A 27,100-nucleotide genomic window follows, 5' to 3' on the forward strand; every position below is an offset into this window, starting at 1 on the left:
ATATATAGTATAATTTTATTTAAACGTAGATAATATAATATATAGATTATATTTCTCTTTCTATTTATATAATTATATTTTAAATATTAATCTATTAATAAAAAATATTATATCAAATATAATTATAAACTAACCATCATCATAAAAAACAGTAACAAATCATCATGACAAATCATGATTATAACATGCATTAATCGTGACAGTAACAAAGATATCCCGATTTACGACATCATCGATGTAATTCAAAAAAAATCGAATTTCTTCAACCTTTATATAATTATTATATCCAACCAATATATAAATCATCATTATACACTCATATGTACACGCTGTAACCTGCTCACACTCGCACACTATTGTTTGTTATTACTCTCTACATCACTCTCATCACACATCTCTCTCCGGTGACTCCGCCGGCGATGCTGCCTTACAAGACCGTCGTGGAGGCGGGGGCCGCCATCGGCAGAACCCTAACCACCGCCGAAACACTGTGGCTTAATCACACTGCTGACAAATCAGATTACTTGTTATACTGTTACAATATTTTGTTTTTGTTTATTATTTTCTCGCTTTGTCCTTTATATTATGTATTTATGGAATATTTGTTTGGAAATGCTGTTAGTGTTTATAAGATTCAACCGAAGATTAAGTTGTCGTATGGCGAGATGTTGAAGTGTTATAGAGATGTTGTGAGGATGTTTGTTCTCGTTGTTGGACCGCTTCAGCTCGCTTCGTATCCTTCGATTCAAGTAATTTTTTGTGAATTTGAGTAGTTTTTTGGTGTAATTATGATCTGGTTGATTGATTTGTAATGTGATTTGTTGATTATGCAATTGATGTTAGTGTCGTTAATAGTTGATTTAATTTTTCGATTCTTGATATGAGTTGTTGAATAATTGATTGGATTATTTTTTGTGATTTTAGATGATGACTATTTTTATTTGAATTTCATGTGTTTGTGAGAGGGAGAGAGGGAGGGAGGGAGGGAGGGAGAGAGTGTGAGAGTAGAGAGAGGGATGGAGGGAGGGAGGGAGCGAGAGGGGGGAGAGAGATTTGTAGGGGACAAAATTGATTTTAGTGTTGATTACATTGAAATGTGATTGTGGATGACACTGTAGAGGCAGAAAGGATTTGATGTTATATCTTTCACGTAGATAGTTTGTGATGTTGAGATGGCACCGTTGGCTGTGTTTTTTTTGTTAAGGATTTATAAAATATAATAAATTAATGAATTTAAGTTAAGAGATATCATTATGTTTGAATTTAGCTGTATGATCATAGACTGATAGTGAATTGATTGATTTCTGTTGTGCTTTTGTAGATGATTGGGATAAGGACAAGTTTGCCCTTACCTTCAGTTTATGAGATAGTGGCACAATTGGTTGTTTATTTTGTTGTCGAGGATTATACAAATTATTGGATCCATAGATTCCTGCATTGTAAATGGGGGTACGAGAAGATTCATAGGGTTCACCATGAATATACTGCTCCTATTGGGTTTGCGGCACCGTATGCGCATTGGGTGGAGGTTTTAATTCTTGGGATTCCGTCAGCTCTTGGGCCAGCGATGGTTCCAGGGCATATGATTACTTTCTGGTTATGGATTGCGTTGAGACAGATTGAAGCAATCGAGACTCATAGTGGGTATGTATACTTTGTTAACCCTACTTGTTTTTCATGATTACATTTAATTGATCAACATGTTGGTGTCATTATCTACTTTTGCATTATTTTGTTAGTGAATAATGTCATTTATAAGGAACTTCAAATGGTATAATGGTTACTGTTGAATCACTAAATAAATTGCCTTAAGACCTTTATGTCTAGGTGGTTCTATTCTCTTTTTAGGACATTTGAATTCTTTAAGAATTAAGAGACTGCATGCTGTGGATTTAAATTTATTATTTATTTAGATAATATTTCAACTTCCAAAATTGTTCGAAATTCTGGAGATTGTACTGGATCAATGCACCTTTCTCTTGCTTACTGTTTTTCTAAATATCTGAAATTACCATAATCCCATAAAGCTGCTTGCCTACCTATGTAAAGTCTTTAATGCCAATGGCTGTGTTCACAACTTATTTCTGGCTTCCAGGCATAAAATTTTGGGATTTTATCTCACGTGTTTATATGGCTATATTCAAAACTAAATTATTTTGTGGAAATGAAGGTGGCCAGTTTTATCTGGCATAGAAATTAGTACATGACCTGGCTATTCTTTTCGCTACCTTGAAAACTGATATAGTAATTCTAGATCTTTCCTCTTAAACTTCATTTAGTTCATTCTAAGTATTAGCTTTGATGTCTTTTGAGCTAGATAATGGATTGAGCTTGATAATGGATCACTATGTTGTCTTCCAAATATTGTGCTGGCATTATTGTAAATGTGCATGCAGATGCAAGGGACTACCAAATCAAATTTACATTTGGATTATTAGATGAGTGTGTAACAATTAGAGCTGAACAAAATCAAAATTAGTTCTATAATCACATTACAAGTAAAAAGTCTTTCACCAAGTTAGTTTTGATGTGGGCACAGGGATATTAAGTACCATCACTTATTATATTGTATTTGTATATATGAAAACCAAGAGAAATCTGACACGGTGATCATCAAAAGCTATTTGCGGTAGTGTGATCAATGAAAACCTTGATACACACACAAGGCTTTGCATTAAAGTCTTGTGAGTGCCTCATATTTAGGATGATACCTGGACAATGGTAATTCACAACTCCTGTTTGTATCATCTGGTCGAATTTGGTTTCTAAAATATCGGTTTCTCATGTAGAGAGTCTAGCTTTATGGGTTATACACTTTGTACAAAGTTTCTTGTCATTGCTTATTAACCTCAGTAGTCTTTCGTTATATGCTTCCTAAGACTCACCGTCCTTATTGTGTTGCTTATCTTTAAAGTTAAACTTAAGCTTTGGACTCTGGGCGTGATGTTAATATACAGGTATGATATTCCTTGGACTCCAACAAAATTCATTCCCTTTTATGGTGGCGCAGACCACCATGATTATCATCATTATGTTGGTGAGCAAAGCCACAGCAACTTTGCTTCAGTGTTCACATACTGTGATTACATATATGGAACAGACAAGGTATTTAAAAAAAGCTGCTATTTTTCTCATTGCACTTTTTCAAATGAACTAGCTATGGACTAACTATTATCATTCTGAATTTATGAATGCATCAGGGCTACCGATGTCAAAAGAGACTTCTTCAGCAGGTAAACACTACAAATTTGTTGTTTTGTTATCGTACCTACTTGATACATGGAACAACCGACTTAGAAAAAGTTTCATATCTCATTTTTGCTTGTGTGCATGGGGATTGTGGAGGCAACACAGCGGGATTACATCTGTACTTGTAGTAGGGTTTCATATATTGAGAAAGGCCAAAATTTTAGCATTAACTTCTACCCAAATCTTTAAACAACAGGTCTACTTATGTTGAATCTATAATAAAATGTGCTCGGTAATTTTTAATTATGATGTTAAGGGCAATTTAGTTTTGCATAGTATGTTTGGCCATTGCTTTCCTATATTCTGTATATCCATGACTTACAATATCCAATTTACTTATAGTGCTTATTTTGGTTTACAACGTTTTGGGATGTTTTTCTTTTCTTGTGCAACCTTATTTTACCGTTTTACTCTTGAACACAACAGCCTTCATGGTTCACAACATCTTCTACACTTGAAGAATAAACCTCTAGTATTTGATGACCTGGAATTACTCTACCTGATTGATCATCTTTGATGTCTACATTATTTTCTAACCATTTTTTCTCGATCCTATTCAGTTGAAAGAGGGGACAAAGAACCATGAACAAAAGAGTCAAGGCTCACAGAATATCTCCAGTCAGGATCTTAAGGCTGACTAGTTCCCGTTACTTGGGCATCCTTCTCCAAAATGTTATATTGTGGCATTCTCCTCGTTAGTACCGACCAATTTGGCACATAGGCTTAAGAGGATATATTATGTAGCTTCTCTAAGTTAGTCAGGTATGTATAAATTGTACTCCCCTCTCTTAAGTCTTCGTGATGAATTTGGGTTCTTTGATAATGCGAATTGTAGGTTTGTCTCCCCCTTGAGCCCTAATGCCTTCTGGCCTGAGGATTTTTTAGAATATCATGTTTCCTGGTTTGTGAACTGCGCGTTTCTTCTTTCAGTTGGACTCCTCAATAGAGGCCTATTGCTCTTGTATTCTTTATAGGCCCAATGTAATATAAATAATATGGATGCCAACTTGGTCAGTCTACAATGACATTGGAGTGTTCAAAAGTTATAAGTTTTTTTTTTTTTTGCTAAATAAAAAAGTTATAAGCTTTTATTAATAATAATCTATACTTGCAGTTGCAGACGATATCTTTAAATAATATTTTTAGCAGAATATGCTCTTATTCACAAAAAATATGGTCCACGGCGTTCATTTATGTAATACCCCAACTTACATACTGTTTTAATAGAATATATTATTTCAAGTAAGATTAATTGGGAAATTAATCAAGGGGATTGTGTTGGAGGAAGACTTATTTTAGTGAAATCTTAACATACTTTAAGGAGGAGGATTCTATAAATGGATTGGGAAATGCAAGAATAAAATTTAGAGGTCTCGGAGACCTTAGAGAAAATTTATATTTGAGTAAAAACGTTTGGTGGATGATTAGAGATGGTATACAAATTTAATAAATTTTATTTTACCAGTTATGGGAATTTTAGAGGTGACACGTAAATCGGATAAATAGCGTAACATTGTAAGTGAAGTGAAAGATTTATGAATTGGAGTACATATTGTAAATCATTAGAAGAAAACATAACATTTTAAGTGAAGTGAAAGATTTCTGAATTGGAGTATATATTGTGAATCATTAGAAGAAAAAATTTTGATCATATAATTTTGGGGTTTTTAGGTGCAAAAATATATTTAAGAATTTAAATAGAGTAGTGGGTCAAAAGTATTATCAAGAAAGCCCATGAGATTTATGAAAATTTTTGGTTGATTTTCAAATTGAGCAAGCCCAAATTCAAGCCTTTATAATAAAGCCCAATTTCTAGAAATCATAAGAATTATCTATAAGGATCTCTAGATCTTTTTTTTGTTCATTAATGGATAATCACGAGAAAAGAAAAGAGAAAAAGAAAAAAAAAAGAAGAAATAAATATGAAGGATAAAAAAAAGATAAGGAGGAACCCCCCCAAAACTTCTCAAATAAGCTAGTCAAGAACAACCTTATCACATCACTTCCTCTCTCTCATTAAGCTATGAACACAAGAAGAAAGAAAAGAAGAAGAAAGATGAAAGAAGAAACTCTTGCCATAGCTTTAAAAACCACACAGATTCTGCGCAGCTTTTGAACAGGTAAATCGAAGATTTTAATGACTGATTTTGATGATAGGTTCTGAATGAAAGTTGTTCTATATGGTCTCTATTATATGCATACAAAATATGACGTTATTTGAACATATGAGTTGAGATTTGAGAGTAATTGTTGTTTTAATAGAGGAGTGCAGAAGAGAAGTTTTAGAGGTTCTGTTCATATTAAAATGAATCGTTTGGTTACGTAATGACTTAGTTCCGATTGAATAATTTTATGGTAGATTGATATGATATCGAGGAAGGTGTTATAGAAATTTGGTATTAAAATAGTTATTTTTCGATCGTAGAATTTTTTGTGTTCTGTTGTAAATTTGAGCAATTGGTTTGCTAGGTTAAAAGATTAATTCTGTGATCAAATTTTTATGAGTGATTTGAATGATATTAAGGATGAGATCCGGAGAATATCTTGTTAAGAAAATTATTTTCCGATTTATTAAAAATGCATAAGTGCAGTGTGCGGAATGGCATTTTTAATGGATGGTTTGATTATCGATTTTGAACTAAAAACTCAAAAATATTGTTGATTAAAATTTAGAGTTTAATTAATTAATTTGAAGAGATGTTAAATATTTGTGTGTATCATAATTGTTTAGGTGGTAAACGCAGAGGATATGCGAGTAATAACAATTGGTTGTCGGTGGTATTTGTAAGTATATATTGTACTATTTCACTGTTGATATTTTGATCTTTAAATGATGCTTGATTTGATTTAATTGATGATTCACTGATGAAAAACGAGTATTCTTGCACTGATACTTGATGAACCGATAACCGATGATGATGCTTCTTTGTCGGAATTAAGCTAAACCAATTGTTTAGCTGGTTGGGATCCCAACTTGATGAACTTGATGAATTGATGAACCTATCGTGCTTGAATACTCCGTTTTAATCTTCTGAGAACTATTTTGATGAACTCTTGATGATTGTGATATCTAGTGATGATGCATACATGACTCTTAACTGGATGAATTATTTGTTTTTCTCAAAATTTTGGTATTTCTGGTGAACCGAAGAACTTTGTTTTATTAAATAAGCCTCGGTTAAATTATACAGTATATGCTTACTGAGCTGTGTAGCTCACCCTATATTTTACTAAATCTTATATGAGATTTCTAGAATATGTATCTTGGGTAAAGATATGTTGAACGACGTAGAGTTGATAGCACAATATTGGTTGAGGTTTGTATCAGGGTTTGTAATATATTGAGATGGCGGATTTGAAGAAATGAAAGAAATTGTATTATTATTTATATTAATTCAATTTTTGTGAGTATAAATTTTGAGAAAAAGGTTTGGATTTGACGGACCGTGGGCACATGCCCAAGTTGGGACTTTCGGGACCGGGGGCGTCACAATTTAAATAAGCATGATATGGATTTGGATGGCGTTTCAATTTTAGTACTTGATGAAGTGGATTGCGTACTTCAGAAGGGCTTTCGTGAACAAGTGATGCAAATATATAGAGCTCTGTCACAGCCCCAAGTTTTGATGTATTCGGCCACGGTTTCAAAAGAAGTTGAGAAAATGGCAAGCATATTGACAAATGATTTGACTGTTGTGACCGTTGGAAATCCTGGCAATCAAAATTCTTTTGTAAAACAGGTAGCAATCTGGGTGGAGTCCAAGCAAAAGAAGAAAAAACTTTTTGACATATTGACAAGCCAGCAGCATTTTTTGCCACCCGCTGTAGTGTTTGTAGGTTCATGCATCAATAAAAGTATTATGGGTTGCTGAAATTCTGTAGATGTAATAATAGGTATGTGATTCCCTTCAACTCTTTAACGCCCCTAAAAGGCAACATGACATTATCATCTTTGGGTAGTTTCATACATGCTGGAAGAATGAATGTCACGTATCATCTATACAGGTCCGGATTACATGTAAACATATATTCTGTATTTGCTCGGTTGCAATGGAACGAGTGGGTTGAGAATAAAGTGAAATGTAGGTCAAGTTGCCTTAACGACTGTGTGGTCAGCCACTTGACCTAGTCGTTAAGACAACTCAAACTTAATCAACCAAGAAGAAATGACTCCTTAGACTGCTGACTGATGACTATAGTTGGGTTCTAGTGGATCTGAGTGGGAATTATGTAGGATGTTAGAGATGGAACTGAAAAGTACAGATAAAGGGAGTTGAAAGAGGACAAGATGATGCAAGCTCTAAAACAAGATGGTAGAATTATAAAGAAAATAGAGTTCGAGAGTAGTATGGAAAAAGTGATTTTGAGTTGATGGTGTTCTTAGGCAAAAAAGCATGAGAACATACCAGATTTTTTCAAAACTCTGCCCAGATGTTATCGTGTTTTAGATGTGTTATTCGTTTGGAGTCTGTTAATCGTTCAGCAATAGTGATTCATCATACACCCAAAGCTGCTTGTTCTATCTATCTAATCGTGTTTTTCAATTTTCATGAGCATATTGACATTCCAGTTGGTATCAGGTGATGGACGAAGATTTTATTTAACTCATAAATGTTATCTTTTATTCATATAGTATATCCACGAGATTCTAACTTGTGCAGCTGTGTTGTGTAAAAATATATTTTTTGAACAAAAAAAATATAATTTTAAAAATATAATTCCAAATGTGTTTCAGTAAAAAAAATTATTTACAATTTCCTCAAATCATTTCTCTTTTCCACTAGCCTGGGCCTTGGGCAACTTGGTCCCAAAGCAATCTAGAAACTGTTTCACTACATAAAATTAAGGTTAAAGTCAATGAGATTCCATAATAATATACGCAAACATCTTTTCCTGGGAAGTTCTACCCTGAATTCCTTGCACATTTGATGTGTACACTGTACAGTAAGATCTAATTATACAGGCTATACAGACCCATAATTTATTTACTGACATGTGGCAATAAAGCCTGGCCTACTGAAGTTGCATAGCAAAGTTGTAAGCATGCATCTGCAGGAAAGCTTCATGATTTTTGCTTGGAAGCTTATTATATTAAGCCTAAAATATAACTTTCTTAGAAAGCACAACTATATGTCTACTGAATTACTCTTACTCCTACAAAGTATAAAAGAATGTCAGTAAGTCTTATAAAGAAATACAAACCTGCCTGCTTGTTTATCATGTGACACAAGATGAAAGCAACCATAGTTCTGATGCTTCTATTTATTGTTCTATGCACATTCATTTCTCTGCTACTACTAAATTTATCTATGTTGTATGACAATCTTTTTAAGATTTCATCTACGAGTACCTTTCAATATTTTGTCTTCAACAGCATCATATTTGTTATTCTAACCAGGAGTTTTCGATCATCTGCTGACGGAGTAGACGAGCCACTATCTTCTTTTCAATTTTTTGACGGAGCGTCGGAGAAGCAAATGGAGGATACAGGGTATAATAGTGAGGACAGCGATATATATGGTTCAAATGATTCTGACTCTCACTGTGGCTCAAGTGGTTATGAGGAGGAGGATGATGATGATGATGATAATGGTAGTGACAGTGAAATAGACTGGATTGAGGATAAAGAAGAGACTGACCATGACTTGGAGAACAAAGCTGAAGCATTCATCTCTAAGGTCATACGAGGATGGAAGGAAGAACAAATGAACGACAAAACTACATTGACTATGTGAACTACTTGATAGTTGATGCATAGATTTCTGAAACAATAGTCCGGTGCAAATATCTGTTAAAACTTCCAAAGCGACCATGCGTATGGCCCAAATGCCAAATGACAATCACATGACAACGCTTGGCCTAACAACCCTGTGACTTAGCTCTGAAGTTTGGTAAATTAATCAAACCCAACAAAACATACACAATTACACATCATATCCCATTCAGAAGGTCTACAGACCTTACCAGTTACCCCCACTCGAAGTAGATAGGTTGTTTCCGTGAAGACCCCCTGCTCAAGTTTGGTATATACTAAATATCCACATTCTATTTCCAATTTTATGTTTCCTACTGGTATCTAGTTATCAGAACATCTTAGAGTTCCTGCTGTAGCTTAGATTTCTTGGTTGAGGATCAGAGGATGTCTATCTCTTCTTCCCTTCCTCTTCATTTTTTACATCCACCTTTACAATAAAGCCCTTTGGTCAGGGATTTAGTCTTAGCCTTTATTTAATGAACAAAACTACTACAATGGTAAGTGATGGGATTCTCATCTTTCTAAAAATTTAATAAGATATAACTGTCAAGTACTGAATCTTATAGAATGGTTACATTCATATGAATTTAGCTACGGTAACATTTAAAATAAGATACCGCAAAAACTGGCATAGCTGCAAGATTTTGCGAGAAAAATATTGAAATGCAAGGATTGGTAAATAAGAAAATGAAAATGCATTGAGAGGAAAATATTAACAGAAACACATGTGAGTGAAGAAGGTAAAAGCTATCATATCTATGACCTGTATACACTATCTGCAGCATCAATCAGCCAACCTGAATATTATCTATCACTCACTAGAAAAAAATAACTCCGTGTGTTTTTTTTTTTTTTTGCATATATGTATATATTTGGTTGACTTACATGCATAAACTCTGAATATGAAACACCCTCACCTTTCTATTCCCCAAATGAAGTAGGAGAGTCCGGAGCCTGGAACACCACAAATAAGACTAAAGGACAACGCTGATTGCTGTGAGCAGTTACTAAAATCACAACAAATGTTTACAACAGAATTCAACCACTTTTAACTGTTAATTAGATCCCATGAAGACAAAATGATGGTTAAGTCACACAAAAGATGTCAAATATTAAACACTTATATGCAGTGCTCTTCTATTATTTGAGAATCATACAAGTTAAACAGTTAACCCTGGGAAACAATTTGAACTACATAACAAATACCGGTCAATATGGTACACAAAAATAAATGTACACTAACCAAGACCAGTTCCGGCATTTCTTGATACTGCATCAGCCTTTATTCTGGGAGGCCTAACTATACGATCAATTAGCCCATACTCCAAAGCTTCTTGAGCATTAAAGCGTTTCATCCGGCTTAAGTCATTATAAATCTGGTAATGTAGTAAAAATTTTAAAAAAATGTGATAAACATAATATAAAGACAACAAGACCACCTGAAGAATGTACTGATACATATTATCTTGGTAAAATATTATTTGATTACTTTCTCTAAATTACAAAAGTGACACTACTCTTCTTGTCTACAACCAATTAGGCAACCCTGAGTTGTACAGAAGAAAATTTAGATCAGACTAACAACATAGTACAAAGTGCATTAACTACAACATTCATGTTTCAATTTAAGGTTGTCACGGCCTCGATGGCTTTCAACGGAATTTAGAGCTGGCTTAAACTACTAAGATGTAGCCCCAAACCACAATGGAGAATGGATCATCCACAATAATAATTATAAACAATGCATTTTACCTATAAGCTAGTAAGGAACCACTCGCTTAAACAGCATCAAATATCCGGTCAGGCTTACAGAAAACAAAACCCTAGCTATAACATTCTAATATCATCTTCTGTTTAAGTTTAAGAATAAAAGGAGGCCAGCTGGCCAGAAAAACTTTGCAAACAACTAAAACAAAAATAATTCCAGCAAGAAATTGAATATACCTTCTCTTCAGGCTGGCCCGTCTTCTGTGACAACTCTTTAAAAAGATAATCTCTAATTCTGAGAAGCTCGTTTGCCTCATTGCGAATGTCATCAGCCTGTCGAATTACTAATTGTAAATATACATGACTGCATACAGGAGACTTAATATGATACTGGTGGAAATATATATATATATATATATATATATATATATATATATATATATATATATCAATTTAACTAATATTAAGGCAAGACATAGTCAGACCTGACCACGAGCTGCCCCTGCAGGGGATTGTAAGGCAACTCTGGAAAGAGGCATTGCATTGCGATTGCCCTTCATAATGCAAGAAAAGAAGAGAAGAGTTTAGGATAGATCTCATGCACAAGAACAAGATAATTAAATTTTACATTTTAACTTCAACAAGTTATGACTAGTCTATCTCATAGGGAGCGTTATGTATACGATTTTCGTTTGTTGAAATATTGGAAGGTCTTGACTAAGGGATACTTACAAATATAAAATAAAATTTCACAAGTAAAGGTTTGCTTTTGAATTACTAAGACCAAAGAACCAGTGCTACAATCACCTACTACTTCACACTTATCATTTTGCAAACCAATTCCGAAAATACGTAGGCAGATACTATCTAATTCTTTTAGAGTCTCGAATTTACCTCGTCAAAAGTATAGCATTTAAAAAACTTTAGTAGTTCTATTTGCCATTGGAAACTGCTAAATCCGGGTATTCACTTTTCACACTTCAAAGGGATAACACTTTTAATCAAGGCCATTAAACACCTCACAGGAACAGATAATAATTCATCAACTCAATATGGATTTGCAGTCTGTACACAGGCAACATGGAATAATCAATTTTGTGTGCTGAGAGCGCCCGAGTAATACTAATACCACATGACTGACTATAGGCTATGAATGCAACATTACAAAAATTGAGAATCATGAACATTGTTTTAAGACAGAGAGCTGTTTAAGAGTTCGAAAAATGGAAAGGTTACTTGGTTTACCATATACAGCATATGCACCATTTTTGATCTGGTCCCCTTATTATCACAAAATGCCTATGTAAATTGTCTATAAAGTATCACAGAATAATATTTTCCTACATATATTGTCTCCAAATTCGAACTACTATTGTGCTATAAGAGTACTACCTTTTCTCCAGCAGCAAGAAGAAAACCAGCAAGATTATAAGCGTAGCCCACACAGTGAGTACCAACAGGACTTTTTAAGCTTTGCATTGTGTCATAGATAGCCATACTTGGAGTGAGCTGAACAAGTAGACAACAATCCAGTAAAGAGGTATAGGCAAAGACTAATTAAATTTTTAACTAAGTTTTATAAACCAATGTGCAAATATTTTCACATGTGATAACTAGATTATAGAGTAACTTACATCTCCACCAGGACCATTGATGTACATATACATCATCTTGGAAGATTCGATACTATCAAGGTATAACATCGTTGCCAGTATTTGGTTGCTAAATTCTTCATCTATATTTTGCCCGATGAATATAACACGTTCTCGGTACTGCAACAAGAGTTAAGTGAATTATTAGTGGCTTGCATAGGTAAATGAATTGTTGGGTGGCAGTTTATCTTAACCAAAACTTATTCAAACACAACTATATATAGAATATGGAAGAGAATATAGTCCGGCTATATTATTAGTTCATGCAAAATGAATACACCATTGCTTGTCCATCGAGCGCCAATGCACCACAACTATCTTAGTGTATAAAAATTAAAGGTCAAAAAGTTGTATTCACTTACCAGTGCATTCCATAAATCAACCCATTGCCAACTACCCTCACCGGGTGTTCTGTACGGCACTCTTGGTGTCCCTATGGGCATCATTCTAGCACGTGACCGGTTTGGTTTACCATTACAAGCCCTACAATAAAAAAAATTATAAGCCCTTCTCTCCCCAAAGAATACTCAACTTACTCTGGTCACGATGCTATCAGATATCATACCCAAGTTCTAAATTTCAGTAATTTATTTTTATTTAACAAAATATGCCCCAACTAACAAATTATTAGAGAGTTCAAATTCAGTACGAATAACCAAAACAACATTAAACAAAGGAATTCGAAAGCACACCTGGATTCAATACTCTTATGCACCTTGTTATGAAACTCAACATTCAAATTAGGCCTTGAAATTCCATAAGAAGCTGCCAAAATCAAGAAAACTCAATTAAAACACAATTAATACCAATGAAAAGATACCCATCAAATGAAATACAAAAAAGGTAGAAAAAGAGTAAAAGATTCAAACTTGGAGATTGTAGCCTCAAACCCACAAAAACCTTGGTTGCACAGCTGCCAAAAGAACAAAATTATACACAATTAAACCAAAAATCTGTACAATAGCATAGAAGATACCGCACACATAAATTTATGTATATTTTGACAGAGAGAGAGAGAGAGAGAGAGAGAGAGAGAGAGAGACCTTAAAGAAGAGTGGGAAGGTGTAGAGCGAGAGTGGAGACATGAAGAAGAGCTTGATGTTTGGAGAGAAAGCGTTATTTGCATTTTACAAAGTCAGAGAACACAACTCAGATAACAAAATGGAACAAGTGATTGCTTAGAATTTGGATCCGGATTAAATCTTACGACCCGACCCGTATTCATTAGAAGCCCATTGTAATTGCTTTTTCTGTACATTTTTATTTTGTTTTGAATTAGGTCTACATAATGTATTTTGAAAAAAAAAAAATATTGTGGTTACTGTTGCTACCAAAAAAATACATTATATAAAGAATAATAATAAATAACACCGTCAAAATACTTTATTTTTTTATAAAACATAATTTGTAATGATAATAATCACAATATTTAATATCGAGCGGGTTATTTATATATATTTGTAATAATAAAGTTACTGGTAATTTTGTTATATTCATGAAAGGGGTATCCTAATTTTTTCTTAAATTCTATTCTTATTAAAAAAACTTTTTTGGTATAAAAATTGTAATCATGTTATAATATGATTGTCACAGATGATCAATATTGTGAACTTGTAATAGAGGTTTATGAAATAGTATTTGAAATTGTATACATGCAATTAATATCTTATTCCTTGCATTTCCTATAAAAGCCTTGCACTTGTGAATGAAAAACACACCGGGACATAGCAATATCTTATTTGCTTGCATTCTCTTCTTTATCCCCTCTCCACCCCTTTTATTTAATACAATTAGTATTATAATATAATTAGTATTTTACAACACGTTATCAGCACGAAATCCTGCCGAAATTGAGAAGGTATAATTTTAACTTAAATATACAGACGTGGTTACACCCTCTACATATAAATTATATATATATATATATATATATATATATATATATATATATATATATATATATATATATATATATATATATATATATATATATATATATATATATATGACCGGAGTAGACCTGGTTACACCCTCTACTAATAATTTAAATATATATGGTCGGAGCACCGCCTATTAAAATTATTTTACAGTACCATTTAATTTTGGGTAATACCAAAGTATAGTGGAAACCTTAATTTATAAATTGCATACTTATCGGATAATAACTTTTTGCCCTTAACTAACTTATGTAGGATTTTCCACTTTAATTTATTATTGGTCAGAGGTAACCTGCATACGTAGACGTCCGTATGGTGAGTGAAAATCCATTTGTCATTTTATTTATAGATCTGTTTGTAATATCAGTGATAATAATGATATATATATTGATTAGTGCGTACTTGTTAACGCACCCGATTAACTAGGATTTTATGTAAAATTTACATTGATGAATTAAAACTTAATAATTTTTGTGTTAATTCAGATTTAGTATGACAAATATTACAAACTTGTCGTTCGTTGCCTTGGACATTTTTGGTGATAATTATTTATCATGGGTACAAGATGTAAAGTTGCACTTGGGTCCAAAAAAATTAAGAGATATAATAAAGGCAGAAAATAAATCCACGGTTGAAGAAAACTCTACCTCTATAATTTTTCTCCGACACCACACGCATGAAGATTTAATATATGAGTACTTAGAAGTCGAGGATCCCTTTATTTTATGGGAAAATCTAAAGGATAAGTTCCATCACCAGAAACTAGTTTATCTACCTGCAGCTGAAAATAATTGGGCTAATTTAAGACTTCAGAATTTTAAGAGTGTCCGAGCATATAGCTCTGCTTTGTTCAAAATAAGTTATAGGCTTATTATGTGTGGCGAGAAAGTTACGGAAAAAAGAAAAATCGATAAAACACTATCAACTTTTCACCCCAACAATATCAACTTAGCAGAGATGTACATAGAGCGCAAATTTACTAAGTTCGGGGATCTTCGATCAACTCTCCTCGTTGCTGAACAGAATCATGAATTGGTGATTAAAAATCATCAATCCCGTCCAACAGGATTTGCCCCATTACCTGAAATAAATAACATGTCATTCCAACAAAATGTACGTGGAAAATGGTATAGAGGTGGACGGGGCCAAGGTCGCTACCGTGGACGAGGTCGGAGCCAAAGGCATTTTCGTCTATATAATAACTTTGGTCACCGGAAGGGGAAATCTGAATCATAAAGTAAAAGAAAGGCACCACGAGGAGGAAAAACTGAAAATGTGAGCTATAGGTGCGGCATGGATGGGCACTGGACACGTAATTGTTATGTCCCAAATCATCTTGTTAAACTATACCAATCTTCTCAAAAATTAAAAGAGAAAATGGTACAAACAAATTTTGCCAACAATAACATAGATTATTTCCCGAAAATCACAACTAGAGGAATAAACATTAATTGTAATATCTGGGATATATCGTGTAATTATTTTTGCTATTATATAATTATTATGTGTGTTCAGTATTTATTCTGTGAGTTAATTGTTAAAGTGTTATCTGTACTTGGTTATTCAAAAATAATATTAATTGAGTATTTTAATTTTTATATGTCCAAAATAAAATATAGATAATTGTCATATCTTCCTAATTATTTTTATGTTGGTTTATGGATTTATAAGAATCATATGAAATTTCTAAAATCTTTTTCCGGGTAATTAAAATCTATTTTATAAAAACGGGAACCAACCGACGTCACCCGTTGTTACGTTTTTGGAACCCGAAACTCTTTCGAGAACTCCTTCCTAACCTAATTGTAATATTCCGAGCATTTTCCATGTTTCGACTTTTTCGATCCGGCGTACAGTTTGTCCTGCGCGGGTCCCGGCGCAACATTTTCGATACAATATTCATTCCGGTAAATCAATAAAACCCGTATTTTCGATAAACGGGAGCTTTTTATTAAACTATCACAATTATCACTTCGTAATACGTGTAACCAGGCGCTGAGTCCAAGACCGCAGTACAAATTGTACTGATTTGGATAATTATCCCGAAAACCGATACCGTTTGGATCAGTTTTTACAAATAAATGTATCGTTTTATATCCGGAATGATCCAACGGGATACAAATTTTCCGTAATTATAAATAGCCTTTTACCGTATTTTATTTCGTATCAAAATCATTTGCAGACAGATAATTATATAATTTTCAGAGAAAAACCCTAATTTCTAAGAACTGTTCTAAGAATCAAACAAGCATTTGGAGGTGTTATTGAATTCGGTTTGGAAAGCTCGAGTAACCAATCTAAAGGTCTTGAAGAGCTCTACCATATTCTGTAATCCATACACCTGCAGAAATCAAGGTTATTTTTCTAAAAATTTATTTATTTTCGAATTTATTTTATTAAAAATATGAATTTTTGTTCGGATGATTGTTTGTATGATTTGATGATTGCATGTTGTAGAGCTTGTTTTCTTGATGATATTCATATGTCATACGTCTGATTTGGAGTTCAATAACATGTTCAAATTTGAGTTTGATTTTCGAATTTTAAAATTAGGGTTTATAACCCGTATGAATGTTCTTAATTGAAATTTGGGGGTTTCTTATTCTGTGATAGATTGATGTTGTGTTATAGTGGGTTGTGTTCTCTGTGAAATTTGCAATCTAGTCGTATAAGTTTCATGAACCAACGAGGTCTGTAGAGAAGGGAGTTGTGTTTTGAAGTTTTCCGATGTTCGCCGGAAACTGGAAAATTTCACGGCCAAATTCCGGCCAACTCAGGGATTGTTAGGTTGTTTTGATTGCATGGTTGTGTTCCTAGTGTTGTGTAGATGTGATCTGGAGGTGTTGGTGGGGTGAGGACGCCAGGAACGTGTTCTCCGGCCATCCCCGACTTTTTCCGGCGACTGGACTGCAAAATTGCAGTTTGGTCCCTGCAGTTTTGAAAACGATGCAGTTTGGTCCCTGTAGTTTCCAGACTTTGCAAAAATTGGATTTCTGTTTTAAAAATGTTTAAAAATCATATTTCCTATTTCTTTTTATTATAAAAATTCGTTTTTAATTTCTGAAAATTCTAAAAATTATTATTTTAATTCTGAAAATTATTTTTAATTCACAAATAAATCTAAATTAATTAGTTAATTAATTTCAGTTAATTTCTAATTGATTAATTGGTCAATTAATTCAAAAATTAATTGATTAATTGATTTAATTAATTATTAATTGATTTTAATTAATTATTTAATTAGATTTAATTATTTTAAAATGATTTAAAAATTCTGAAAAATAGTTTCGAGCTTTAAAATATTATTCTAAATTATTTCCAAGGCTCGATAATTATTCTAAAATTATTTCGGAGCCAGAATTGGCCAACCGAACCCTGTTTATTAACCTGAAATTGATCCAACGACCCGTTTTAATTCCGAAAAATGTTTTAAAAATCATTTTAAATACGAGAAAGCCTATTTATGACCCGAGACTTCTTTATAAATGATATATCATTGATTACGTGATGTATTATATGCTATATGTGACTTGTTAATTGACTATCGATCTAAATATTATGTATTTACTTGATTATTGCATAACTTTCAATCCGTTAATCGGATTTGGGTAAAACGAAGGGTAGATAGAAGTATGTGTTGAATAGAATTCTATGAGTAAATTATTGATAGATGCTTATGATATGTGAGCAGAAGAGGCAAGGCGTAGGAAAGGGAAACAGAGAATTAAGGAGTAAGACGGTTGTGATTGGAAGCGAGTGCAGTGTAGTAAGCTAATATCAGGCAAGTGTTCTGAACTTTCTCGAGATATTGTAGTATTTGATAGTCAGATTGATATTGCAAGTGCTTTGAAGCACTGAAACCTAAACTCTGATTCCAGTTATTGTTCTTGAGCCATAAACCTTATTCTTTCTAGACCATTGATTGTTGTATACCTAAACACAAATCTCAAGTATACGATATTACTCCACAAATACATGTAAACAAAATCCCAAACACTGAACTGAATTACTTGTACATTCAATCCTTGTATCCTATGCTTTGAAAGCCTAAATCTTTAAAACCCTGAAATGTTGATTCCTTTGTTATCCAATTCTTTCATTACCCAGCATCCAAGCTTTTAAATTGCTTTATTGATCCTTATAAGGATTGAAACCCTTTCATTGTTAAACATTTATTGTTGTTAATGATTTCGGTTATTGTTTATTATTGCATATTTTGTTATTATGTTAGAATTGGATTGTTTTTATAAAATTATGGACCAGATTCGTGGTCAGACCATATAATGGTCAAGTTAGGCCAATGTGTGCCTTGGATCCAGTAGTTAGAGCAATGTTGTGTGCCTTGCTCGGGGTTAGTGCGTGACTGATCAGTAGCCTAACCTTGGTTTTTAAATTAAAAGTATAATATCCAATTTTAAATCATAATCCATTGTTCACTTGATATCATAATCATATTTACCTGATGATCATTATTCTCAGTTTTGTCATTGTGATTTGCTGAGCTAGTTAGCTCATTTGTGCGATGTTGTTTATATTCTTTCTAGTTAAAAAGGAACCAGTTGGTAGCGAGGATCCCAGTCCAGCGCGAGAGCTAGGGGTTCAGGTTGAGAAAGCTGAGCTAGTAGGCTTCTTTTGGGATAATTTAAGTTTGTAAAAGTTTGTAATAATGTTTAATACTTAGTTTGAGTTTGAAATAGTTGGGATTTGAACGGTTTGTAATATATTAGTGTGTTTGGCTTGTGTGCATACTTTAACCTGTTGCGGTCCGTGGTGGTTGGTAAGTAGGGTCACTGCATATATTATTATTATCTTTATTATTATTATAAGCAGGTTATAATTAAGGTGTGTGTGTGGACCCCAAACTTCTGACCCGGGTTTGGAGGGCGCCACAGGTTTGGTATCAGAGCTACAGGTTATAAGTCACTGACACAAGCCTAGGTTGACGGGAATGGGTAGAGGGATAGGATTAGATGTAAGGTATAGGATGATAGAACGTCGAGAGGTTGAGTGTTATAGTATAACCGGTATTAGTATAGGTTGTATCGTGGTACGAGATTCTTATATTACGATATGATTTCAGATAGCAGAGATGGCCGACTCTTTTATTCCCGTATCAGCTGATCACTCAGAGCCTTCAGTTGGAGCACCAGCATCAGATCCACATCCTATTATTCCACCAGCATTGGCTATTCTACCTCCATCGGTGTTGCAGCCCGTACCATTGCAAGCCATTTCACCTCCAGGCATGAGGCAACCTTTCAGAGGACCCCCACCAGCTGATTCAGATTTCACTGGGCATTCAGTAGCGAGTGCCCCATTCCAGTCTACATTGCCCCCAGTTCCTTATTACCGGTATGAGGCTCTTCTATTGGAGCGTGATTCCTTGTTGGCTCAGATTAGAGAGTTACAGCATATCATCAGGACTACAGATGTTGATCGTGGTGTGAGGGAGCTTCGAGAGGAGATTCATATGACATAGAGGGTTCTTGAGGCTAGGCTACATGGAGCTACACTACCTGGCAGAGGCCCTGATGCACTGCTGGGCTGGGCTACTGAGGTGATGGAGGACTTTGAGAGGCTGACAGGACCAGAGTTTCCTTGGAACTGAGTTAGAGATTCTGAAATGGAGATGCTGAGCAGTGTTGTTATGATTATGTAGTATGTACAGTAGTGTGTATTGTGTATCAGTAGACTCTTGAGTTGTATTTATAGACTAGCGATGCTGACTAGTGAGTAAGTTGTTGTACCCTTTTTGCTTTTACTTTCGAAGCGTCTTTACGCTTGTACTACCTAAAACTTTTGATCTATATCAGTACCTTTTTTCTTTCCAACACTATCATTTACTTTATTGCACCTGTTTTACTTTACCTTATTTATTGCACCAGTATACCCTGTGATACCATGTACCCTGTTTTCCCTAACTGTTTATATTCTGTAAAGAAGCATGCGATTTACTTAGTTACAACTGTTTTCAAAAAGAGATATTCCTATTTTACAAAACTTTTCTTTTATACAAAGATTTGATTCAAAAGCTAAATAAATTGATTGATTCTTTACAGAAAATACCTCCCAAAAGAAATACCCGCACCAACACCCAGAATGAAGAAACCAACAACAACAACAATAACAACCAAGATGATACAAACCAGAATGTGAACCCAGGACCCATGGACCCAGCAATAGCCCAGATTCTTCAAATCTTGGCCCAACAAACAGTTCACCTGGAACAACAACAGCAGAGATAGACCAATCCCCAGGTAACTTTCAAAACTTTTCAGGCAGTAAACCCACCAGAATTCAAGGGTTCCTTAGAACCAATTGAAGCAAATGTGTGGTTAAAGGAAATAGAGAAGGCATTTGCCTTGGTAAAAGTGAAAGAGGAGCAGAAGGTTGAATTTGTAAGTTATTATCTGAAGAATGAGGCCACCTATTGGTGGGAAATGGTAAAGACATTGGAAAGCACATATGTTATTACTTGGGAAAGGTTTAAGGAATTGTTTTTAGAAAAGTATTTTCCTCAGTTTGTTCAGGATCAAATGGAGCTGAAGTTTTTAGAATTAAAGCAAGGGAACATGTCAGTAACAGATTATGAGGGGAAGTTTGAGGAATTGTCAAGGTATGTGCCGTCGTATGTTGATACTGATAGAAAGAAAGCTAAGAGATTCCAGCAAGGATTGAAGCCATGGATCAGAGGGAAGGTAGCTGTTTTTGAATTGGATACCTATGCCGGGGTTGTACAGAAGACTATGATCGCAGAGACAGAGAGTGAGATGTTCCAGAAAGATAAGGAAAGTAAGAAAAGGAAAGTTGAGGGAAGTGAGGGTCAGTCACAAACAGGGAAGTTTCCAAATTTTAAGAAGGGCAAGTTTCAGCCAGGGAGAAATTTTAATTTCAGGAGACAAAATGAAGGAGACGGAGGCCAGGGCAATTGTCCAGCTAATGTGAATCAGCCGAATCAGTTAAGATTAACTTTTCCAGATTGTCAAGTATGTGGAAAGAAGCATGGAGGAGTTTGTAACAAGTTGAATGTGGTATATTTTAAATGCAACCAGAAAGGGCACTACTCGAGGGAGTGCCGAAATCAGCCAGCAAGAGAGCCAGCGAATAAGGATCAGCCTATCCGGAATCCAGCAGTGAAGGTTCCAGCCATTGGATTTACATGCTTTAAATGTGGGAAGCCAGGACATATAGTCAGGGATTGCAAGACACCAGCCCCAGTCAGTAATGCATTAAGGATTATGGGATCTACCCCAACAGTGAATGAGACTCCGAGGGCTAGAGTTTTTGACATGTCGGTGAAGGATGCGATCCAGGATACGGATGTCATGGCAGGTACGCTTAATGTGAATTCTTTATGTGCCAAAGTGTTAATAGATTCGGGAGCAACTCGATCGTTTGTTTCACAAGATTTTGTTAGTAAGTTAAATTGTCCAGTTGGGTATTTAAATGAAATAATGACTGTGGAATTAGCAAATCAAGAATGTGTAACTGTTAACCAAGTTTGTGGGAATTGTGAGATTGAGATTTCTGGTAGTAAGTTTTGTGTAGATTTGATACCGTTTAAGTTAGGAGAATTTGACGTTATATTAGGGATGCATTGGTTATCTAAGCATGATGCTAAGATAGATTGTCGAAATAAGAAAGTAATGGTGAAAACGCCAGACGAAAGAATAGTAACGTTCAAGGGACAGAAGCAGGTAAATAAAGTTCTTAACGATGATTCAAGTCAAGAAGTTACTACGACAAGGATGTGAGCATTTCGTAGCATATGTGATCGACAGAAGTTAGGAGCCAGCAAAACTTGAAGATATTCCAGTTGTGAAGGAATTTCCAGACGTGTTTCCCGACGAGTTACCAGGACTTCCTCCAGATAGAGAAATTGAATTTGCAATCGACTTAGCACCTGGAAACGAACCAGTATCCAAGGCCCCGTATAGAATGGCGCCCGTTGAGATGAAAGAGTTAGCAAAGCAATTACAAGAGCTGTTAGAGAAAGGAGTAATCAGACCCAGCGTATCCCCGTGGGGTGCACCGGTATTATTTGTCAAGAAGAAGGATGGAAGCATGAGATTGTGCATCGATTATAGGGAGCTCAACAAGTTGACAATCAAGAATAAGTATCTGTTACCCAGAATTGATGATTTGTTTGACCAATTGAAGGGAGTCAAGTATTTCTCCAAAATCGATTTAAGATCGGGATATCATCAACTGAAGATTAAACCAGAAGATATACCAAAGACAGTTTTCAGAACAAGGTATGGGCATTATGAATTTCTAGTAATGTCTTTTGGATTGACCAATGCCCCAACAACGTTTATGGACCTGATGAACAGAATTTTCAAGGAATATTTAGACAAGTTCGTTATAGTATTTATAGACGATATTTTGATCTATTCAAAGACGGAGGAGGATCATGCGGAACATTTAAGGACAGCTTTGGAGATTTTAAGGAAAAAGAAGTTATATGCTAAATTGTCGAAGTGTGAGTTTTGGCTACAGGAACTTCAGTTCTTAGGACATATAGTTAGTAATGAAGGGATCAAAGTGGACCCGGCAAAGATCGAGGCAATTACGAATTGGGAAAGATCGAGAACACCCACTGAGGTAAGAAGTTTCTTGGGATTGGCAGGATATTATCGACGATTCGTTCAGAATTTCTCAAGAATTGCAACACCATTGACAAAGCTTACACGAAAGAATGAAAAGTTTATATGGAATGACAAGTGCGAAGAAAGTTTTCAGGAATTAAAGCGGAGATTAATCACAGCACCTGTTTTGTCACTTCCAGACGATCAAGGGAATTTCGTAATTTATAGCGATGCTTCTTACAAAGGATTAGGATGTGTTCTTATGCAGCACGATAAGGTGATTGCGTATGCGTCAAGGCAATTGAAACCACACGAACAGAAGTACCCTACTCATGATTTGGAGTTAGCAGCTATAGTTTTCGCTCTGAAGATTTGGAGACATTATTTGTATGGAGAAAAATGTGAAATTTTCACGGATCACAAAAGTTTGAAATATATATTTACCCAGAAAGAACTTAATATGAGACAAAGAAAATGGTTAGAATTGATCAAGGATTATGATTGCTCGATTAATTATCATCCCGGTAAGGCGAACGTTGTAGCAGATGCGTTAAGTCGGAAGGAAAGGTTAAATGTGTTATCCGTACCTGAAGAGATATATAAAGAATTTCAAAAATTGGAATTGGAGATTAGAATTTGCAAGCTTGAGGAAGCAAAAGTGTACGGTATGATTTTCCAACCGGAGTTATTGGAGAAAATAAAGAAATGCCAGAAAGAGGTAATGGATCAGGATATAAATAGTTTGGTAGGTGAGGAATTATGCACGCAACAAGATGATCAAGGTATTCTTAGGTTTTCTTCACGAATTTGGATTCCACCAGTAACGGAGCTGAAAAATGAAATTTTACAAGAGGCACATAGTTCAAGATATTCCATCCATCCAGGGAGTACCAAAATGTACAGAGATTTAAAGAAGAATTATTGGTGGCCAGATATGAAGAGGGAAATTGCGGAATGGGTTAGTAAATGCTATACTTGTCAGAGAGTTAAAGCAGAGCATCAGAGACCAAGCGGATTGCTACAGCCATTAGAGATTCCAGAGTGGAAGTGGGGACGTATTACCATGGATTTCATAGTTGGATTACCAAGGACAAGGGCTAATCATGATGCCATTTGGGTTATAGTAGATAGACTTACCAAGTCAGCTCATTTTTTGCCTATAAATGAAAGATTTTCGCTCGACAAGTTAGTTCATATGTACTTGAAAGAGATCGTAGTTCGTCATGGAGTTCCAATGTCTATCGTATCTGATAGAGATCCAAGATTTAATTCAAGATTTTGGAAGAGTTTTCAAGAATGTTTGGGAACAAGATTGAATATGAGTACGGCCTATCACCCCCAAACGGATGGCCAAAATGAAAGAACGATCCAGACAATCGAGGACATGCTACGTGTTTGTGCTGTTGATTTCAAAGGAAGTTGGGACGAGCATTTACCCCTGGTAGAGTTTGCCTATAACAACAGTTATCACGCCAGTATTGGGATGCCACCTTATGAAGCCCTTTATGGACGCAAATGTAGATCTCCAATATATTGGGACGAAGTAGAAGAACGCAAAATACTCGGACCCGAATTGGTGCAGCAGGCAAAGGAAGTTGTTGAAATTATCCAGAAAAGATTAATAGCCGCACAAGATCGTCAAAGGAAATATGCAGACCAGTCAAGAAAAGACATGGAATTTGAAGAAGGAAGCTTGGTATTATTGAAAGTATCACCGTGGAAAGGACTAAAGAAGTTTGGGAAGAAAGGGAAGCTAAACCCAAGATATGTCGGACCTTTTGAAATCCTAAAGCGTATTGGCAAGGTAGCTTACGAGTTGGCGTTACCTCCGCACATGGGGCACATTCACAATGTTTTTCACATATCAATGCTTAAGAAATATAATCCAGACTCCAGGCATGTAATAGAATATGAGCCAATAGAGCTTCAAGCAGATTTGTCATATATAGAGAGCCCGGTAGAAGTTCTAGAAGAGAGAGAGAAAGTATTGAGAAATAAAGTGGTAAAGTTAGTAAGAGTATTGTGGAGAAACCCAAAGGTTGAAGAGTCAACCTGGGAGTTAGAAAGTGATATGAGAGAAAAGTACCCTCATTTATTTTCTTAGAGATTCTGAGGACAGAATCCTTTTAAGGGGGGAAGGATGTAATATCCGGGATATATCGTGTAATTATTTTTGCTATTATATAATTATTATGTGTGTTCAGTATCTATTCCGTGAGTTAATTGTTAAAGTGTTATCTGTACCTGGTTATTCAAAAATAATATTAATTGAGTATTTTAATTTTTATATGCCCAAAATAAAATATAGATAATTGTCATATCTTCCTAATTATTTTTATGTTGATTTATGGATTTATAATAATCATATGAAATTTCTAAAATCTTTTTCCGGGTAATTAAAATCTATTTTATAAAAACGGGAACCAACCGACGTCACCCGTTGTTACGTTTTTGGAACCCGAAACTCTTTCGAGAACTCCTTCCTAACCTAATTGTAATATTCCGAGCATTTTCCATGTTTCGACTTTTTCGATCCGGCGTACGGTTTGTCCTGCGCGGGTCCCGGCGTAACATTTTCGATACAATATTCGTTCCGGTAAATCAATAAAACCCGTATTTTCGATAAACGGGAGATTTTTATTAAACTATCACAATTATCACTTCGTAATACGTGTAACCAGGCGCTGAGACCAAGATTGCAGTACAAATTGTACTGATTTGGATAATTATCCCGAAAACCGATACCGTTTGGATCAGTTTTTACAAATAAACGTACCGTTTTATATCCGGAATGATCCAACGGGATACAAATTTTCCGTAATTATAAATAGCCTTTTACCGTATTTTATTTCGTATCAAAATCATTTGCAGACAGATAATTATATAATTTTCAGAGAAAAACCCTAATTTCCTAGAACTGTTCTAAGAATCAAACAAGCATTTGGAGGTGTTATTGAATTCGGTTTGGAAAGCTCGAGTAACCAATCTAAAGGTCTTGAAGAGCTCTACCATATTCTGTAATCCATACACCTGCAGAAATCAAGGTTATTTTTCTAAAAATTTATTTATTTTCGAATTTATTTTATTAAAAATATGAATTTTTGTTCGGATGATTGTTTGTATGATTTGATGATTGCATGTTGTAGAGCTTGTTTTCCTGATGATTTTCATATGTCATACGTCTGATTTGGAGTTCAATAACATGTTCAAATTTGAGTTTGATTTTCGAATTTTAAAATTAGGGTTTATAACCCGTATGAATGTTCTTAATTGAAATTTGGGGGTTTCTTATTCTGTGATAGATTGATGTTGTGTTATAGTGGGTTGTGTTCTCTGTGAAATTTGCAATCTAGTCGTATAAGTTTCATGAACCAACGAGGTATGTAGAGAAGGGAGTTGTGTTTTGAAGTTTTCCGATGTTCGCCGGAAACTGGAAAATTTCACGGCCAAATTCCGGCCAACTCAGGGATTGTTAGGTTGTTTTGATTGCATGATTGTGTTCCTAGTGTTGTGTAGATGTGATCTGGAGGTTTTGGTGGGGTGAGGACGCCAGGAACGTGTTCTCCGGCCATCCCCGACTTTTTCCGGCGACTAGACTGCAAAATTGCAGTTTGGTCCCTGCAGTTTTGAAAACGATGCAGTTTGGTCCCTGTAGTTTCCAGACTTTGCAAAAATTGGATTTCTGTTTTAAAAATGTTTAAAAATCATATTTCCTATTTATTTTTATTATAAAAATTCGTTTTTAATTTCTGAAAATTCTAAAAATTATTATTTTAATTCTGAAAATTATTTTTAATTCACAAATAAATCTAAATTAATTAGTTAATTAATTTCAGTTAATTTTTAATTGATTAATTGGTCAATTAATTCAAAAATTAATTGATTAATTGATTTAATTAATTATTAATTGATTTTAATTAATTATTTAATTAGATTTAATTATTTTAAAATGATTTAAAAATTCTGAAAAATAGTTTCGAGCTTTAAAATATTATTCTAAATTATTTCCAAGGCTCGATAATTATTCTAAAATTATTTCGGAGCCAGAATTGGCCAACCGAACCCTGTTTATTAACCTGAAATTGATCCAACGACCCGTTTTAATTCCGAAAAATGTTTTAAAAATCATTTTAAATACGAGAAAGCCTATTTATGACCCGAGACTTCTTTATAAATGATATATCATTGATTACGTGATGTATTATATGCTAT

General features: G+C 34.6%; 4 protein-coding genes across 7 annotated transcripts; 3 read left to right on the forward strand and 1 right to left on the reverse strand.

The window, feature by feature from the left end:
• Positions 1 to 310: 310 nt before the first annotated feature.
• Positions 311 to 4,291, forward strand: LOC141701670 (methylsterol monooxygenase 1-2-like). The gene is made up of 5 exons (XM_074505302.1): positions 311 to 749; positions 1,322 to 1,644; positions 2,958 to 3,105; positions 3,201 to 3,233; positions 3,810 to 4,291. The coding sequence occupies exons 1-5, from the start codon at positions 420 to 422 to the stop codon at positions 3,888 to 3,890; spliced, it is 915 nt and encodes a 304-aa protein (XP_074361403.1). The 5' UTR covers positions 311 to 419; the 3' UTR covers positions 3,891 to 4,291.
• Positions 4,292 to 4,510: 219 nt separating this feature from the next.
• Positions 4,511 to 9,462, forward strand: LOC141701672 (uncharacterized). Of its 4 annotated transcripts, none has more exons than XR_012566872.1 (3): positions 4,512 to 5,369; positions 5,981 to 7,143; positions 8,648 to 9,462. XR_012566872.1 is itself a non-coding variant. In XM_074505304.1 (3 exons), exons 2-3 carry the CDS (start codon positions 5,999 to 6,001, stop codon positions 8,982 to 8,984), a joined length of 372 nt encoding a protein of 123 aa, XP_074361405.1. In that variant the 5' UTR covers positions 4,528 to 5,369; positions 5,981 to 5,998; the 3' UTR covers positions 8,985 to 9,462. The 4 variants fall into 4 exon arrangements, 1 of the variants encoding a protein (XP_074361405.1); XR_012566871.1 differs by lacking the exon at positions 8,648 to 9,462 and adding an exon at positions 7,255 to 7,805; XM_074505304.1 differs by having other exon boundaries at positions 4,528 to 5,369; positions 5,981 to 6,033.
• Positions 9,463 to 10,084: 622 nt separating this feature from the next.
• On the reverse strand, positions 10,085 to 13,561 carry LOC141701671 (ATP-dependent Clp protease proteolytic subunit-related protein 2, chloroplastic-like). Its single transcript, XM_074505303.1, has 9 exons — positions 13,407 to 13,561; positions 13,233 to 13,276; positions 13,056 to 13,128; positions 12,726 to 12,846; positions 12,346 to 12,483; positions 12,104 to 12,220; positions 11,197 to 11,265; positions 10,949 to 11,044; positions 10,085 to 10,380 (listed from the first exon to the last, which is right to left on the reverse strand). The coding sequence occupies exons 1-9, from the start codon at positions 13,487 to 13,489 to the stop codon at positions 10,243 to 10,245; spliced, it is 879 nt and encodes a 292-aa protein (XP_074361404.1). The 5' UTR covers positions 13,490 to 13,561; the 3' UTR covers positions 10,085 to 10,242.
• Positions 13,562 to 14,792: 1,231 nt separating this feature from the next.
• LOC141701675 (uncharacterized) lies at positions 14,793 to 15,536 on the forward strand. The gene has a single exon (XM_074505310.1). It carries the CDS (start codon positions 14,793 to 14,795, stop codon positions 15,534 to 15,536), a length of 744 nt encoding a protein of 247 aa, XP_074361411.1.
• Positions 15,537 to 27,100: the final 11,564 nt, after the last annotated feature.

This window comes from Apium graveolens, unplaced genomic scaffold (genome assembly GCF_009905375.1).
Source record: "Apium graveolens cultivar Ventura unplaced genomic scaffold, ASM990537v1 ctg4280, whole genome shotgun sequence".
NCBI classification, from domain to species: Eukaryota; Viridiplantae; Streptophyta; class Magnoliopsida; order Apiales; family Apiaceae; genus Apium; species Apium graveolens.

Excerpts from the sequence above, each read along its gene's own strand:
- LOC141701675 (XM_074505310.1), top strand. The coding sequence starts at position 14,793 with ATGACAAATATTACAAACTTGTCGTTCGTTGCCTTGGACATTTTTGGT.
- LOC141701671 (XM_074505303.1), bottom strand. The coding sequence starts at position 13,489 with ATGCAAATAACGCTTTCTCTCCAAACATCAAGCTCTTCTTCATGTCTC. Across the intron at positions 13,277-13,406 it reads CCTTCCCACTCTTCTTTAAG|CTGTGCAACCAAGGTTTTTG; the intron begins GTCTCTCTCTCT and ends TTCTTTTGGCAG. Across the intron at positions 11,266-12,103 it reads TTCTTGCTGCTGGAGAAAAG|GGCAATCGCAATGCAATGCC; the intron begins GTAGTACTCTTA and ends TGCATTATGAAG.
- LOC141701670 (XM_074505302.1), top strand. The coding sequence starts at position 420 with ATGCTGCCTTACAAGACCGTCGTGGAGGCGGGGGCCGCCATCGGCAGA. Across the intron at positions 1,645-2,957 it reads GCAATCGAGACTCATAGTGG|GTATGATATTCCTTGGACTC; the intron begins GTATGTATACTT and ends GTTAATATACAG. Across the intron at positions 3,234-3,809 it reads AAAAGAGACTTCTTCAGCAG|TTGAAAGAGGGGACAAAGAA; the intron begins GTAAACACTACA and ends GATCCTATTCAG.
- LOC141701672 (XM_074505304.1), top strand. The coding sequence starts at position 5,999 with ATGCGAGTAATAACAATTGGTTGTCGGTGGTATTT. Across the intron at positions 6,034-8,647 it reads ATTGGTTGTCGGTGGTATTT|GAGTTTTCGATCATCTGCTG; the intron begins GTAAGTATATAT and ends TATTCTAACCAG.